The sequence below is a fragment of the Tetrao urogallus genome (assembly GCF_951394365.1).
Source record: "Tetrao urogallus genome assembly, chromosome: 2".
Classification (NCBI taxonomy): domain Eukaryota; kingdom Metazoa; phylum Chordata; class Aves; order Galliformes; family Phasianidae; genus Tetrao; species Tetrao urogallus.
The window spans coordinates 87,458,327-87,474,254 of NC_136814.1; the positions used below are offsets into that span (position 1 = coordinate 87,458,327).

Below are 15,928 nucleotides of genomic sequence, written 5' to 3' on the forward strand. Positions count from 1 at the left end.
GGCTTACTTTTAAAATGCAATTCTGTTTCAAATGAACAGAGTTCCTGGCCACGGTTCATGTCATTAACAGCTTTGAGAGCCTTGGGCCATCCTCTGTCTGCAGACACAAGGGTATCTGCAAATTACAGTAATGGAGACCAGACCCACACTCTGCCTACTTCAGCAGCTCCTGACCACAGTGCACACTACACACCCCAGGAAAAGCTTCTGACTGATACTAGAAAAGCCTTCTAAATTGGAGGCCCACAATTTGCCCTCGAAGCAGCACCTTTTTCGCAGTCCTCAGGCTCTCTGTTTATTGAAACCTCTGTCTCACAAGCATGTGCTATTTCTGTTTATTGGATGTACAACAAACTAAAATTGTGCATCAGCAAGCTCAGGTAAGATGCGGGTGACTGCAGTTTTTCTCCATTGTACTGCAGGAGTGATGAGGTAAATATCTGAATACGAGGCAGCCAGCTTCAAACAGAACAAGATAGAGGTTTTAAAAGCCAGAAAAGAATCTATTTTAAATTAGTTAAAAGCTATCAGCAGTCTGATCCTAACTTTCTAGATTGTTATGTTGATAAGCTCTATGGAGTACATTTTTTACACCATTTACTGTAAGCATTTTAAAAAGCACTTTTTGTAAAACGAGAAAACAAAAGTAGCAACAAAGCAATACATATCTGAGAATAATCTGGTTGTAAATTTCTATTAGCCAAGAGCTTCTGTTTGGGCAAAAACAATCTTTGAAACAGTCTCACTCTCATGATTTTGGTAATAGGATTAACTGTATTCTTTTAAATTTCAGCACTACAATTAATAATATAAAATGCAATTGTTCCACTATTGCAATGAAATTTAAAACTACTGTGATTTCCAGTATTAAACCCACTGCTGGCAATAGTGCAGTAACTGTGCTTATCAGTTTGCAGGCATTAATATTAACTTGTGCCTGATGATTTTAATTTCACAACTCTGAGAAAATGCAAGAATTATTTCAAATATATTAATTACACTTTCGTCATCTGGAGAGGGATATTTTTTTTTTCTATAAGCACTTTTCACATAGAGTTCCAACATAAATATTTTTCTTTCTTTCAGGCAAGTGATGGGGTTTAGTGAGAAAAATTAGAGATGAAAAAGCTTATTAGGTCACCTAATTCTTATTGCTGCCAGCACAGGATTTTCCTTTACATATTTCAATGTTTTGCCCATCTATATTAAATTACTCACACAACGGGGATTCCACTGCTTCTCACGAGAGGCTTTTCTGCAGACTAATAGATCTTTGCCTTTGAAAATATTTATTTGTACTCCCTATGAAATTAAAATAAAGCGTAAGCCATAACTCCTAAGTTTTTCCCTGCCTACTGCAGTCCTGCCTGGAATAATGCACAGCTGGCTGAAAACTCTGTCCTTTGCTAGCCGTCCTTCATCCTTGCAAGGGGGTTCCAGAACAGGCACTGTTTAAACATTGCAGCTGACATGATGCTCTTAACCTGGAAAAATGTGAAAGAATGATCTCTTCAGGGTGAACAATGTAGTTAGAATCATAGAATCACAGAAAAATTGAGGTTGGACAGACCACTAGGATTATCTATTTCAACTGTCAACCCATCACCGCCATGACCACTCGCCATGTCCCTCAGTGCCGTATTTCTTGAACCTCTCCAGGGATGGTGACTGCACCACCTCCCTGGGCAGCCTGTTCCAATTCAGATTGAACTTCTTGTTGGTCTGGTTTTTAATCACTTCATAGTCCAAGTGAATTTACTATGAAAGAAATGAGAATCAATGGAAGAAAGTTGGGATATAATAGTCTGAAAATTGTAAGAAAATGGGGACACATCTCAAAACTGAAGCAACCATCACTTCGTCAATAAATGAAAGTGGAAATTTTAGCAAAATACAAGAAATCGGGTAATGTAAAACTCATTTCTCATCATTGTTTGTAGAAAAATGTTTTGCAAAAGCCTCTTGTCTTCCCCACACAGTCTGCAGCAATGAGGTTTTTATAATAAGCACGATGCCAGCTCTTGTAATGTCTAGTGAACTGCATGTCATTAATTCCAACTAAGCTCAGGTGCTTCCATCTGAACTTGCTATTCAAAAGTCCCCTTATAATCAGAAAAGAGCAATCCCTTTGACTGCAAGGAAGCCTTGGGTGATCTGATGTTTATATTTTATATTTAATCAAAGAATCCCACCTTGACATCTTCCTCAAGAACATAATCTTCACTGATAGAAAATGTCCTAAGGTGACTGATAGAAGAGATATTCTAATTGTCATCTAGTAATTATTTTAAATGTAATTTAAGCACTTCTATTCTTAGAAATGAAAATTGAGTAGGAAACAGGCAAAGGAATGCAGAAATTATTAGAACAACATCAGCTGATTATTAATTTGATGGATCAGATTTAAAGCTATTTATATTTAAGAAAAATGCTATTCACTGGCTATCGCTATTGATAACATCTCCCACACTACATCTGAAGTAGTAAAAACCATTAATGTTACCCTAAAGATGAAGGCATGCTGGTTATTTGAAGTAGAATGCGATCACGGATATGACTGAAGACATTGACTTAAGAATCAAGTGAGAAGATAAAGCTACAAGCAAAACTTTCCATGTTCATGTTTTACCTGAAGTTAGAAACTGAATGTAGAATGAATTGACAATATTTGCAAATATATCTGTTGGAGTTTGGGTGTAGCTAGCCTGAGTGGGGACTCACATTCAGACAATACAGACATCACCAGTGACTGCCACTGGATTCCATTTACATGTATCTCTAATGGGACAAAATTAAGATTTCTCAGAGTTCTGAATTTTCTCTGTGCAGTGAAAATACTCATTAATAATTTGGATTTAGATAAAGTGAAGTAAAAGGACTTCCTAATTAGTTTATATTGCAATAAAATAGAATACTCAAAAGAGATTTGATCTTCTGTACACATTCCACTGGAGATGGAGGATTATCTTTCCAGCATATGATTTATTTGCAGAGATAAAGTGCAGACTGTTACCCAGCCAGTGAGGTAGGTCTGTTAATACCAGCAGGAGGAGTTTCACTAAGTGGCCATAAGGAGGAAGCTGCCTAATCTCAAAGGGGACTTACTCTTGGTATCAGTGTGCAGTAGTCTTTTTTCTGTCCCATCACAAGTTCTGGTGCCTCAGTAACCAGGGCAAAAATAAAAAATAAATCAACAGCATGCTCTGAGTTTCTTCCTCTCCTTGTACAAGAGAGAGATGGATGATGAAAAGAACTCCCAGTTTGTGCTGTAGAACCAGCAAGAGGCACTGCTTATGAGAACTATTACTGGACTACATTTATTAGCATTGAAAAAAGCAAAGATTTATCTTTACAGAGTGCAAAAACAGTTTTCAGTTCCTCTATCCTCTTCACGTTACATATCCACAATACAGTTCAACAAATATGAATATATGAAAATATGCTGCAAATATTTTTCTTGCACTCTCCATAAAAAGGTTAGCATATGTACTGTATTTTTTTCTTGAGGGAAACAGATGTCAGGAACTAGGTACCTTACTGTTGCCATAAATGTCCCCTCTGTCTGTGAAAACTTTGTTTATTCCTCTTATACGGTTTCTCACTTCCTTTTCGTTCTCTCTTTGACATCAGTTTATCTTTGAATTCAGAATCTGAACTTGGATGTGCTCTCTGGAAGCATGACCTGCTGTTATTATCAATGGAGTGTGCTGCTAGCAGAGGTGGGAACCTTCCGCTAACCCGAAGGATTCTTTGCAGGGGAAAGGTTTAAATCACAAGGACTGGGGGTATTTGGAAGGCCAGATTACCATCAGCTGCATGGACACTTTTAGAGTGCCTTTCTTTAAACAAACTGCATATACATTTTTCTTTGAGACGTCGGTGAGGCAGATTTCTCATTTTCCAAAAGCCTCCTGGATTCTTTCAGAGCTTTTTCATATCAGCATTATCCAACACTCGCATAGCACAACAGAAGTGAAAGCTTTGCATAATGATTCTAGCTTTAAATGGTCCAAATACAAAAACTGTAAGTCTGTCTTCAAAGCAGCATGTAGACAACATCTGAGCAAAGAGGGTGAGAACATCTCTGTTCATCTTTTCCAGGTATAATTTCATAATGCAGAGCAAATACACGTGGTGCTGCAGAAGCGCTTACTGGTTTTAAAGGGCTCACTAGGAGCACTTTCTACACATTGGCATGCAAGTTGTTTCGTTCGTTTTCAAACGGGTGGCAACCTGTTTAAACAAGTGCTGTATTACACTTCCCCCAGCATGGGGGAGAGACGAGGTACAGCACTTACAGCTGTCAGAGATACTCAGCAGCCCAACTGTGAGATCCTTAACGCTAACGGAATTCCACGCTCATTTTGTACTCGTGCTGTTCGACTTCAAGATGTAATTACACTTGTTACCAGCCACAATTTGCTGTCATCACGTAACTCTGAAGAGAACTAACAAAGCCTTTAGGGCACTGTAGCCAAACAATATAAAAATGTTAAGGAGGAAGGACGTATAGCAACTATTTGTCATAATCATGGGACTCACTTCCTACTCCTCTATGTGAGTGATTCATCTTTTAAAGATTAAAATAACAGTCATTATTAAAAAATGCTCACAGTATGAAAAACTGCCATCTGTGCTATGAATAGGAACTTCTGTAGCGCTGTGAAAATCTTCTTTGATATCTGCACAGACTGTTTGTGCACAGATCACAGTTGCGCAGATATCTGCATGTTCTACGTCAGATGTTTCTTGAAATTTTGCATTTGGATTGATTAAGAAAATCAGGATGAAACTAATTAAAAAGTGAAAATTAATAAGTATTTATTAATTAATAATTATTAATAATTAATTAGTATTTATAAGCAGCTTTGTAACGTGGAAGCAGGAATTAAAAAAAAACAAAACAAAACATATTTCCATGTTATTGTTGCTGCTCAAGAGGTGATATCACAAAGTTCCAATCTAACACCAGACGTATTATAGGTATGGTGGCATCTGCAGCATCCTAAGCACAGATGTACACACAGGTCTAAATTTAAGGACAATTTCAATTTCTTTTAATGTTAATGTGATCCTAGTTAAAAAGTTCTGAGCGGATGTTACATAACAAAAGCATAGTATCAAAATAAAGATTCAGGTGGAAAACATTGAATGTCAGATTATCTGAGAAAAGACATTGCAGGTGTAACCAAGGCAGTCCAAGGCAGTTGCTCGAGTGCCTGCAGAGTAAGCAATGAAACTGATCTATTGTGCTGAAGAGATGCTGCATTTGGAGATTCCAAAAATGAAAACAAATTTGAGGCAAGAAGTCCACTTGTGTGAAGCTCTGACAGTTGTCTAATAACTATTATGAAAATAATAATAATATTCAGTGAAATTTAGTAAAAGAAGCACAACTAATATAATAAACTTCATAAACAGCTGCATTTCAAATGTTGTTGAGGAGCCAGACAGAATATGTTATAAAATTCAATGCATTGATGACGAAGGTCAGCATAAGAATTTCAGAGACACTACTGAAAGCATAGCATCAAAAAATGGAGAGAATAAAATACCAAGTAAGAAAGGGATACCAAGATAACTTGCAAGTTGTAGATTTAAAGAAAGGATGTTGGCAGCATCGGCTGCAAAAGAGAACACGTGGCTTGCAAACAAGCATTTCCAAGGGAAAAAACAAAGTCTCTACTTTTGGCCACTTTATGCTTCAACTAGTGATGTGTCATCTAGGAAAAATACTGTGTACTGAAATGATGGATTGGATGTTACAAGGCAAGATGAGAACAAGGAGACTGAGTCACTGAGACAGGGTGACAACTGAACTTTTCAGTGGTAAGACTACTGACCTTCTGTCCCTTCAGTAATAGTACAATGTGAGAATTAGTGCATAAATGACCTCCCTTCATAAGGACAGGCACTCAGAAGAGACGTGAAGAAACACTGGAGACAGAACATAGAGATGACTGTGAGTTCACAAGATGTTACGAGGGATGTTGGGTATGAATAGAAATAAACAGCAGCTGCAAAAGTGAGTGGAATCCTGAGAGTTTGCTAAAGATGTAATGAGAGAGCAGTGCAGAAGTTCTGATGGAATAGAAAGGAAAATAGGGGAGAGGAGGAAAGATTGGTAAGATACGGCCATTAATTTTAGAAGCATTAAAGAACTGAATTATGGGTCTTGATGAAAGCAATTTGTTTTGGCTTCATGGAAAACATAATAATCTGGCACTTCTCTCTTTCAAAGAGTTTGAGATCTCAAAACAGATAAGATTTTAAGCAGACTAAAATTCTACTAGGGTTCAAGATCCTGTTCCCTGTTTTTTAAGTTATGAGTTCAAAAGTCTTATCCTTGTTGACATTTGTTCCTGAGAAATATGTTAAAATACTCCCAGCGAAAGAAAATATTTTGAAGCCAGCAAATGGAACTACCATAAACTAACATGAAAGTACCAGGAACCAAAGGTGAGGATTTAATATTAAGTGTCAAAATGTGAGGAATGTAAAAAACAGGAATATATAAAATACTTTATTGATTTATTCCAAGCTGCAGAAAATGTTTCACCTCAGACTTGATTTTGCAGGTCCACTTTTACACACTTTAGCTTTTGGCTTCATGTGTAGATAAAGCATCCCTATGAGTATGTGACACCAAAAACTACTTGTTGTTGTTGTTGTCCCTTTATTTTGTCATTATTTTGTTACTATTTTTCCCTTGTTAAAACATGAAAATCGCTGATATGAGAACTTGCTTATCTACTAAATCAACACTTCTGGTGTTTTAGGTGGCAAAGTCTACAGATATAGACTAAAGTAAACATTTTCTGATATTTCCTCAGAAAAATCTAATACTTCCTTAGCTATCGGAGGTCTCACAAGATCTCTGCATTTGCCTGTCAAACAGAAGCTGTGCAGCTGTAAGTAAATGATAATTGGAAAGACAATGTTAGTGGTATCCAAGCATCTCTCTCCAAGCAGCTTGGTCGTGCGCTGCATGGAATAAAACCAGGATTGGCTGAGTAAGGGAATTTGCTGTTTCCCAGGAAAGGAAATTGCCTAAAGCACATCTGGCCAAACGTTCTACATGTTTAGTTTTGACAAAATATACATTTCAGCTCTTCTTATAAGGTGAGTTCTGTAGAGCGAGTATCGTCTTTCTAAAAAGGGAAAGCTCTAATTTGTACTTTAAATATACTGAGCACTTATTTGCTATTTTATGTCAAATATTATATACACTCAGCTATAACACAAGCAGGAAATCCCAGCCTAAGCATCAGTCTTTCATTTTGTAGGATGAATGTATGATGAATGCAAACGCTTTGCTCCATACCCTCAGTACAGTTAAAGATGAGAACAATGAACATGATACTGAGAAGTAGCAACTGGCCCAAATTGTAAGTTTCTACTGAATCTCATACTGGCATATATAAAATTCCATGCCAAATTATCTATGTTCCTTCCTACTTCAGTGTGGCTAAGAATGAACTGCGACACCTCATAACTGGAAGGAGTCAGATCTCTGTCATTCAGCTTTTCTGGAACAAGCCCTGCCCTGCAGAATACTTGTTATGCCTCTGAGGCTCAGTAGAAAGGCTGCATTCAGGCATCTTCCTTCCTCCTCTCCAGTTTTCAAGGACGCAAATGTATTTAACTGGCCTTACTTTTCACACCAGATTTCCAAATTTAGCTGTTACTACTTTCTTTCCCCCTGAACTCTGCCTGGCTTCCATTCCCCGGAGAGGCAGAGAAGACCACTTCCTCCTTCACAGCTGGGAAAGCTGCTCCCGAGGGGATGGAAAGGGTGAAGGATCACAAACAAATGCTCCAAAAGATGCCCCAAATGCAGCACTCTCCCGTAGTGACGGGTTAAAGGGATGTATATTTATCCCGTTGGCAAGGTGAATGCTCACTAATGTTCCTGGGTGGTGGGAAAGAATTCTTCATTAGAGTAATATGATGAGTCCATCAGACCCAGATGGGGAAATAGCAAAACTCTCCCTTTCCCTTCAGTTACTGCCACCATAGCCAGGAATTACCAAGGAAAGGTCAGGGAAATGTGAGCAGGGTGACCCCCAGGGTGCTACTGAAGAAGGGGGTGAGAAGTGCGGAGAACTGGTGGTTCCTGCTCTGCTGGTATGGGTCTGCCACCCAGCATTTGTTGCCTCCTGCACAAGGATACCTGCACTTTCCGTACCTTTTCCCTGAGCTGCAGATAGCTGCCACAGCGATTGGCCACCAATTCATTCATTTAAAACAACAACAGCAAGAAAAAACAACTGTAAAAAGGTGAACTGATTCCTCCTCCCAGTATTCATACAACCACAGTTCTCCCTAGTGGAGGTCTGAGATACAGCAGTGTGGCCAGGCAGCCTCCAACCTCTGCTTTGTTCCCCACTTGATGCTGGTCAGGGGCCTCCCAGAGTCATTGGTTTTCCTAAAGGTAAGTAGGTCCCACATCAAACCTTTAGAGTCTCTCCAGTCTCTCCTCAAAAATCCAGCAAACCTGAGCTGCAGGATCAGGCTGGCGATGTGACTGACAGTGTGACATATGGGTGATATTGAGATCCCAGAACTGCTGCTGTAATCAAGCCTCTCTGACAATTTCTCAGTATCCCTTAAATCTCATCTTTGATATGTGTACAGTCCCTTGAGTAGAAACATAATAATTAAATCATCTAACAGACTATTCTGGTCATCCTCATCCTTTCCTTTTCTATTTCATGAAGGGACTAAAGAGCCCACAAAAATATAAGCAGAACAATTAGGACCATCTTCCAGTTCTCCTCATCAAGAAGATGCTTTCAGGGCTGCAGCATGCTGATTTTCAGCACTGCTCTTGTGGGAGTCCCATATTCCGTAGGCTAGCGTTGAGAAGAACAGAAGAGGGAACAGACAATTTAAGAACAGTTATACACAAGCCAACAGGAAACTCTCTTTAACTTCAGACAAAAAAAGCATTCAAATCAAATAATGAATTTGAATGTCTGGTTAGATATTCAGAAATCCCACACAGAATCTAGTGTATAAGTCTAATCCATGTGGCATAATAGCAGGTTTCTCAATTACATTGCAATAAACTACTATGCACATGACAATAAACATTCTTTCAAAACTTTCAATTACTGCAAAGAAAACAAAATATATCTGCACTGTGCAGAAAGGTACCAAAACTTCTGAGCAATGCAGGTAGCTGTCGCATTAATATACTTTGCTATCACCACAGAACCTTGAACGGATGGGAAATATATCATTTTCACACCAAACTCTACAAATACGTATATTTTGTACAAAGTATTCTGGACTGTATCTCAAACCCCGAACATTTTCTTCCATGTCCTCTGCCTGAAAGGATGAAGGTTGGCAGATGAACATTGCACAGGTCACAGTCCTACCAGAACTCCAACCTTCCTGGGAGTCTCCAAAATGGAATTCCAGAGACTGCCCTTTTCAGAAGTACCAAAGCATTATGTAAAGAAATCCCAACTGCTTTCGATAAGGTAAGCAAATGCAGTTAGCTGTTACAACCATTTTCGTTAACCCCTGAACACAGTTCTCATGATATAAAGAGTAAAATTACATTAATGTGCTATGTTAGACACAGCAAGCTGGGTAAGATGGTCTGCCCCAAGAGATGGTGGTGAGGCACAGTGGGATCTTCCATCTACCACTGAAACTTTGGCATCTGATCCACGCTGGTTGGACGAGCATGGCATTCCCCTTATTTTAACTGTGAGAAACCTACAGCTCGTGGTCCCCAGCCAAGCAGAGCAGCGGGGTGGTTTCTCTCCAGGATCAGAGCCCTGTAGTGCTGGTTTCTAGAAGCCAACAAGAGGGAAAGGAAACTCCTCTGACATTTCAGTGCACGCAGCTCTTTCCCAGGGGCTGGTGAGGTAGCGTTCTGCTTTTGTGGGGACATTTCTCATTGCAGAGATCATGGGAGTGTGGAGAAGAGCAAAGCTCCTTTTTACAACTCTTTTGTACAGCCAAGCTTCCATCTCCTCTCTGAGATGTCCCCTCACCTTTTCCAGGTGTTTCCCACTTGGGAGGGCAGGAGCCTCCCCTCATTGCAGGCAGTGCCTTGGTGCTGGTGGCTGTGTGAGGCTGGATTTGCAGCTCACGTCGATGTTATCGCTATGAGACACAGCCAATTCATATCGATAAAAACCAATTAAAAAGAAGGATGAGCTTAAAAACATCTAGCTCCTGAAAGCCACGCACATAAATGATACTCGGGTCAGAGATCCTCTGACATATGGAGTCTGCGTCGGGCTGAAAACTTTTAATTCACCCCCTCTTGTTTCCTGTGCAAGGACGTGCTCCCGCTTGCTGCCGGACGCTCTGGACAGTGCCGAGTTACACCATGCCTTAAGCACAAGCTAAATCACACCTTCGCTCGGGGAGTTCATAAAAACAACCCCTCAAGTTCCTTCCAGAAGCACAAACGGGCGCGCGAACCGTTTCCCATCACCGCGACCGCACTGAGGAGCGCTGCCCGCTCGGAGCAGCTCCCGGTGAGCGGCAGCGGGGCCGCCCGCGCCCAGGAAGTCCCTCGGATCCGCCGGGGTCCCGCTCCCCCCGGGGCTCTCCCCGCGGTCCCGCGTCCGCGCGTCCTCCCGGAGGCGAGGGACCCCCCCGCGGAGGGAGGGAGGGAGGGGCGGCCCCTCCGCATGTCTGCCTTCCCCTACCAACTTATCATATAAGGAACGGGGGGAGCCGAGCACCGGCGGCAGCTCGGGACGCGGCGGAGCGGGAAGAGGCGTTCAGGGGGTGGGAAGGCGGCGGAGCTCGGGCCGGCTCTCCGTGGGCACCGGGCGGGCCGCCCGCAGCGCATGGCCGCGGGGCGCTGAGCTCCGAGCTCCGGGCCGGGACCTCCGCGGGCAGGAAGATGCGGCTGAGCGTCTACTTCACGTGGGGCTGCAGCATCGTCCTCGCCGCGGGATACAACGCCTTCGGGAAGGGCGCGGAGCCGGCGGGCAAGAAACAGTACCAGGTCCAGCACGGGCCGTGCAGCTACACCTTCCTGCTGCCCGAGGCCGACAGCTGCCGGCCGCCCTACGTGCCCAACGCCGTGCAGCGCGACGCGCCGCTTGACTACGACGACTCCGTGCAGAGGCTGCAGCTGCTGGAGAACATCATGGAGAACAACACCCAGTGGCTCCTGAAGGTGGGATAACGTTTCTGTCCTACGAATCGGGCTTGCGGTATCTCCCTAGCTATGTCGTGATGGGCTTCTTCCCTTCTAACATCCCTAATTTCACACAGCGTGTGCTCTGTGCTAGGTTTCTGACCTGCTTTTCTATCCACGAGTTGTCTCGAGTCTGAGAAGTTAACTTTCCAGCTCAGCAAGGAACAGATCGCTGCAGAGTCTGCCATTATGCTGGAGTTCTGCAGGGTTTGCTGTTACATTTGTGCCTTTTGGACAACCAGTCATGGCACGGGTGGGCAGCAAGCATGTCTGAAAGCTCTGAAATGAGAGCAGCAGCTCGGAGTGCATAATTAACCAGCACGAGCTGTTCTATCTCTGTTTAAACAATATAGAACGTGCCATTTGTCTGAGGCATGATAAAAAAAATAAACTGAAACGTGATCTCAGAATTTGTAGGCAGAAAAGAGAGTAGGTAAAGCCACAGGGATAAGTGTAGCTCCACGTGAGGAATGCCAGCCTGGCTTGCCTTGAGGTTAGCCTGCTGAAGTGATGGGATTGCAAGAAAGTTCACTGGCGGATATCCTTCACATCCTGTAACATTTCCACTCAGACATGCAAATATTCAAGGAAAAACACACTCGCCCCAAGGTGTTTCAGGTGCCACATAGCTTCCTTTAGTGCCACTCCATTGGAACTACAAGATTTGTTGCCCAAATGGCAACATTTGTAAAATTATACCTGAAACAGCTGGAAAACATTATACTGCATCCATTCTTAATGTGACTGGAGAGTAAACCTCACCACCATGCCACATTTCTACAGGAACTTGATTCTAGACGTGACAGCTCAATGTATCTCACTGCCACCTGGAAGAGAGTGACAGTACAGTTTAATTGCACCATAAATGTGCAATTCCATGCTTATACCCATCTGCCAAGCAGTAAACACGCCAAGGACTTAACTGAGAATTTGACACAGTAATTGCAGGACAATGCCCTACGAGTTTATTGAAGAAATGTTGCAAATGGAGAGAATTCAGAACTCTGTAGTAAGCAGTCCCTTTTTCATTCTAAAATCACATCATTATAACATAATTTTGCATTGGGGTTGCCTTAACTCATTAGTTACAGCATTACAGTACTAGCATGGCAGAATCAAAGAAACCTGCTAGTGAGCGTGTGTGTTTCAGAAGCAGAAGCCTCTTCAAAGCAGAAAGTGCATTGTGTTCATCTACCTGAAAATGAGCACAAAAGCTTAAATCCAAAACGCACACACTCAGAGTGTGCATCTAAGTCTGTCTTCATGGGCTCAGGATGCGTAAGCCCATATATTTGGGAAAGCTAGCAATGTCAGTAGCCTTATTTTTCTTTTAATGTCACAGGCAAACTTACTTCCCTCCACATATGGACTTATCTTTCTACTTATTAATTTACAACACTCGCTATTGTAATGTTAGACCGACATTACCAGATGTGCAGTGCAGATGAAAACCACACAAAGTAATACAGCCTCGTCTACCCAGCTGGTAAGCAGCTTCCCAGCATAAACAGCAAAATCACACACGGTGCTCCTCTGCTAAATGCCACTTAAGTAGGAAAACAGTATCATAAGTGACATCAGGTAAACAGAAAGCAGCCAGCAAATTCCAGCATCCTTATTTAGTAAAAACTGCGCTTTTCCTGTCACCCTCTGGGAAGTCAGCTACAAGAGGAATAGGATAAGTGCCTCCAACCAATTCTTTAGGGGATCAAAAGAGAGATTCTGTTTTACAAGGCAGAGAAGCGTTTCTTTTAGTGGAGCACAGATTTCCAAGTAAGATGCTGTACAACAGACTGATATTTTTTTTTTTTCCTAGCTGTTCCACAGCTAAACATCCTGTAAAATCAGCACTGTTTGCCTTTTTCACTATTTTAACACCTGCTCTCTATGTCATCTGTTTTGTTCACAAAGAGACTCCAACAAAAGTTGCCTTTCCTCAGATTTGCTTTGCTGGTGACACCTGGTCTGCCAAGTGAAGACGAAAAGCAAACAATAACCTTTAAAGTTGCTTACTGGGTTCACTTGATGTCTTAGTGCTTTTGTTTTTAAGATCACCAATAAACATTCCCAGGTTTGTATTTCGAGTTACCAAAATGTAACACCAGATTTTTCAAGGCTTGTAAAAAAATATATGCTCACCTAGCTTTTCTAATGTGTTAAAAATATAAGATTAATTTTAAAATAACCTGATATTAATGCCTTAGCAATTGCATGAAAGCTGCTCTAGGCTGTACTTAAAAAAAAAAGTTAGTTTTGCTCACTGAAGAGGCAGCACCACCTGTTTTGAAGTCAAGAAAAATACACGCCACATTTTTAGTGCGGATCAACTTTTCAAAGCTGTTCCTGAAGTTCTGCACATCCCAAAACATTTTTACACTCCTCCCTCCCCCGTCCTGCCTTTAATCCATCAACTAAAGGAAACATTATGTTTCTGAATGAACAGTAGGCTGTATGAATGGAACAGCATGGGAAGTGTGCGCTTTATCTGGTTAATGGACAAACACAATGGGAAGAAAATTTGTTATGTAGGGCCAGGTTCTTTCCTGCTCTAGTCCTGCATACAGAGCAGAAGACTTTGTTCTGCCTTTGCTACCAGTTAAATTGGCTGCTGCTTCATGAAAACCCTTCCTTTTTTTACTGTCCATACTGCTTTAATGCCTTATGCCACCACTGTACATACCACACATATAAGTGGAATGTCTTTTCAAAAGTAGATTATGCTTAAGGGTTCAGATGACATACCAGGACAAACCACTATTCCCCCTAATCCAGTGTTTAGCAGTAATCCAGTAAGCGATGCTGTAGAGCAAAGGGCAAAACCCTAGATCAACTGTGCAATAACATACCTGAAATGAACTTTCTTCTATGACCTTTCCTACTTGGGGATCAATTTATGTACTACAAGTGTAAGATTTTCAATTTGAGGGGGTAGGAGTTTGAGATACAGATATAGATGAGGTACAAGGCTGAAAGTTTTAAGCGTAGTCACTTACACTGGGCATCATCCTTGAGAACTTCTTTATATAACACTGGGTTTTCAAATATTCCCAGAAGACGGGCGATTCCCATAAGGTCCACAATTAAACAAATCTCTATCCAAAATAATGGCAGTTTAATCATTTGGAACATGACAATTCTACTGAAGGGACTGTGATTTTTCAGGTATTAGGGCACAGAAATAACCTAAGGCTTACTCGAATTTACTTCTCAGTACATAAACTAGATCAGGAGGATGTTGGACTCTGTCCAAAGCAATAGCATAAAAGAAGTGGGTCATATCTTTTCTTTCCTTTTAGAAACAGTTGAAAACAATTTATGATGAAACTGATAATAGCACATGGGATGTAGGTAATTTATTTTTTAGTATATCAGCAAGTCAAAAGACTAGAAGACTCAGATCTGTGCCAGGAGTCAACATTAAACATAAAACTAGAAGTTTACTGTGAACCATCCTAGAAGGGGAATACTTTGCTGACAGAGATTCAGTCTCTTTGCGTACTCTGAAGTTATCTTTGCTTTTTCTTACCCTGGAAGCTAGAAACTTTGTCATTTTGAAACATATTTCTTCTCTAGGGAAAACATATTCTGACATTTTAAGATGTATGGGAATAGATATGTATAATATTTTATGAATAAGTACCAATGAATGGTTATAATTATTGCAATACTTATACAGAAGTGCATATCTCAAATATAAAAAAGATATTCTGACATGCATCATCCAGTAACATCTGCATGCAATAGATAAGGACAAATACATGTAAAGCACTGGATTTTGAAATACGCAAGAGATGTTTCTGACTGAATCAAGGGCTGCATTCCTTTCTTAAGTGATGCATCTGTTTTCACTTACATGTGAAAAGTGCTTGTTTCTGTATATCAACTATGTATTTGCTAAGCAAAGAATACTGGCATGACCGAAAAACAAAATACCGTTTTAGTTTGAGAATAGTACAAGTTATCAGATAAAGTTTCCGAGCTACTTCAGATGATCTGACTGCAGTCTACTGCTGCATCTCCTGTAGGTAAATTCTTGTGAAGATATTTGAAATTATTCTTGCGTGTGTTTAAAAACTGATGTAAAGACTGTTTCTGTGTCATTCCACGAGTACCAAATTGATGAAACAGGTATGAGACTGTACAGAACCAATGAAAAGGAGCAGAGATTTTCTTGTGTAGTTCTACAAGAAAAAATGGAACTTGAGAGCTCATCATGTTCAAGATGTGATTAGAAGAAAATATGGTAGACAGATGCTTGTTTTACTGAACCAGTCTCTTATTAGCATTCAAAGTAGATTCTCAAGTGCTCTGTTTGTTATCAGTATGATCACAAATTAATCACCTTTGGCCGGTCCAAATAGCAAATTGGAAGACTTCATCAGTTGTTGACAATAAGTGTGGCTTTGTTTTCTGCTCCTTCAAGTGCACATACAGGAAATAAGCCTGGAGATGCCTGAGTTGACAGGCTTAACCAATAAATACACTGCAAAACTCAACAGCACAATCTCTAGAATGTTTTAAAACCTCCTGCTGAGAGATTGAATTCCACACTGGTATTTATTTTACAGACAGTTAACGTATTAGTGCTCCTTCTTTGTTGTTCATCATGAATTAATTCAGTAATATGCACCCCCTCTAAGTCTACTGAGAGAAACAACTGATAACTTTTTTCTTGATTTCTTCCTGACCAGAAGAAGTAAACTGTGACAAAGGGATTGCCTAGAACTGAATTTTGCCTAAAAGACACAG

The 15,928-nt window shown here is 40.8% G+C and overlaps 2 protein-coding genes across 3 annotated transcripts in view; one reads left to right on the top strand and one right to left on the bottom strand.

The window, feature by feature from the left end:
• Positions 1-15,928, bottom strand: part of MCPH1 (microcephalin 1) — a gene marked incomplete at its 3' end in the record, with an annotated part of 118,819 nt that overhangs the window by 23,623 nt on the left and 79,268 nt on the right. The gene's annotated exons all lie outside the window — the stretch shown is intronic.
• ANGPT2 (angiopoietin 2) overlaps positions 10,880-15,928 on the top strand; it is a gene marked incomplete at both ends in the record, with an annotated part of 41,581 nt that continues 36,532 nt past the window's right edge. For both annotated transcript variants that reach the window (XM_079550861.1, XM_079550862.1), the window contains one exon: positions 10,880-11,158. In XM_079550861.1, the coding sequence (XP_079406987.1) occupies positions 10,880-11,158 (279 nt within the window). The remainder of the gene's footprint in view (positions 11,159-15,928) is intronic.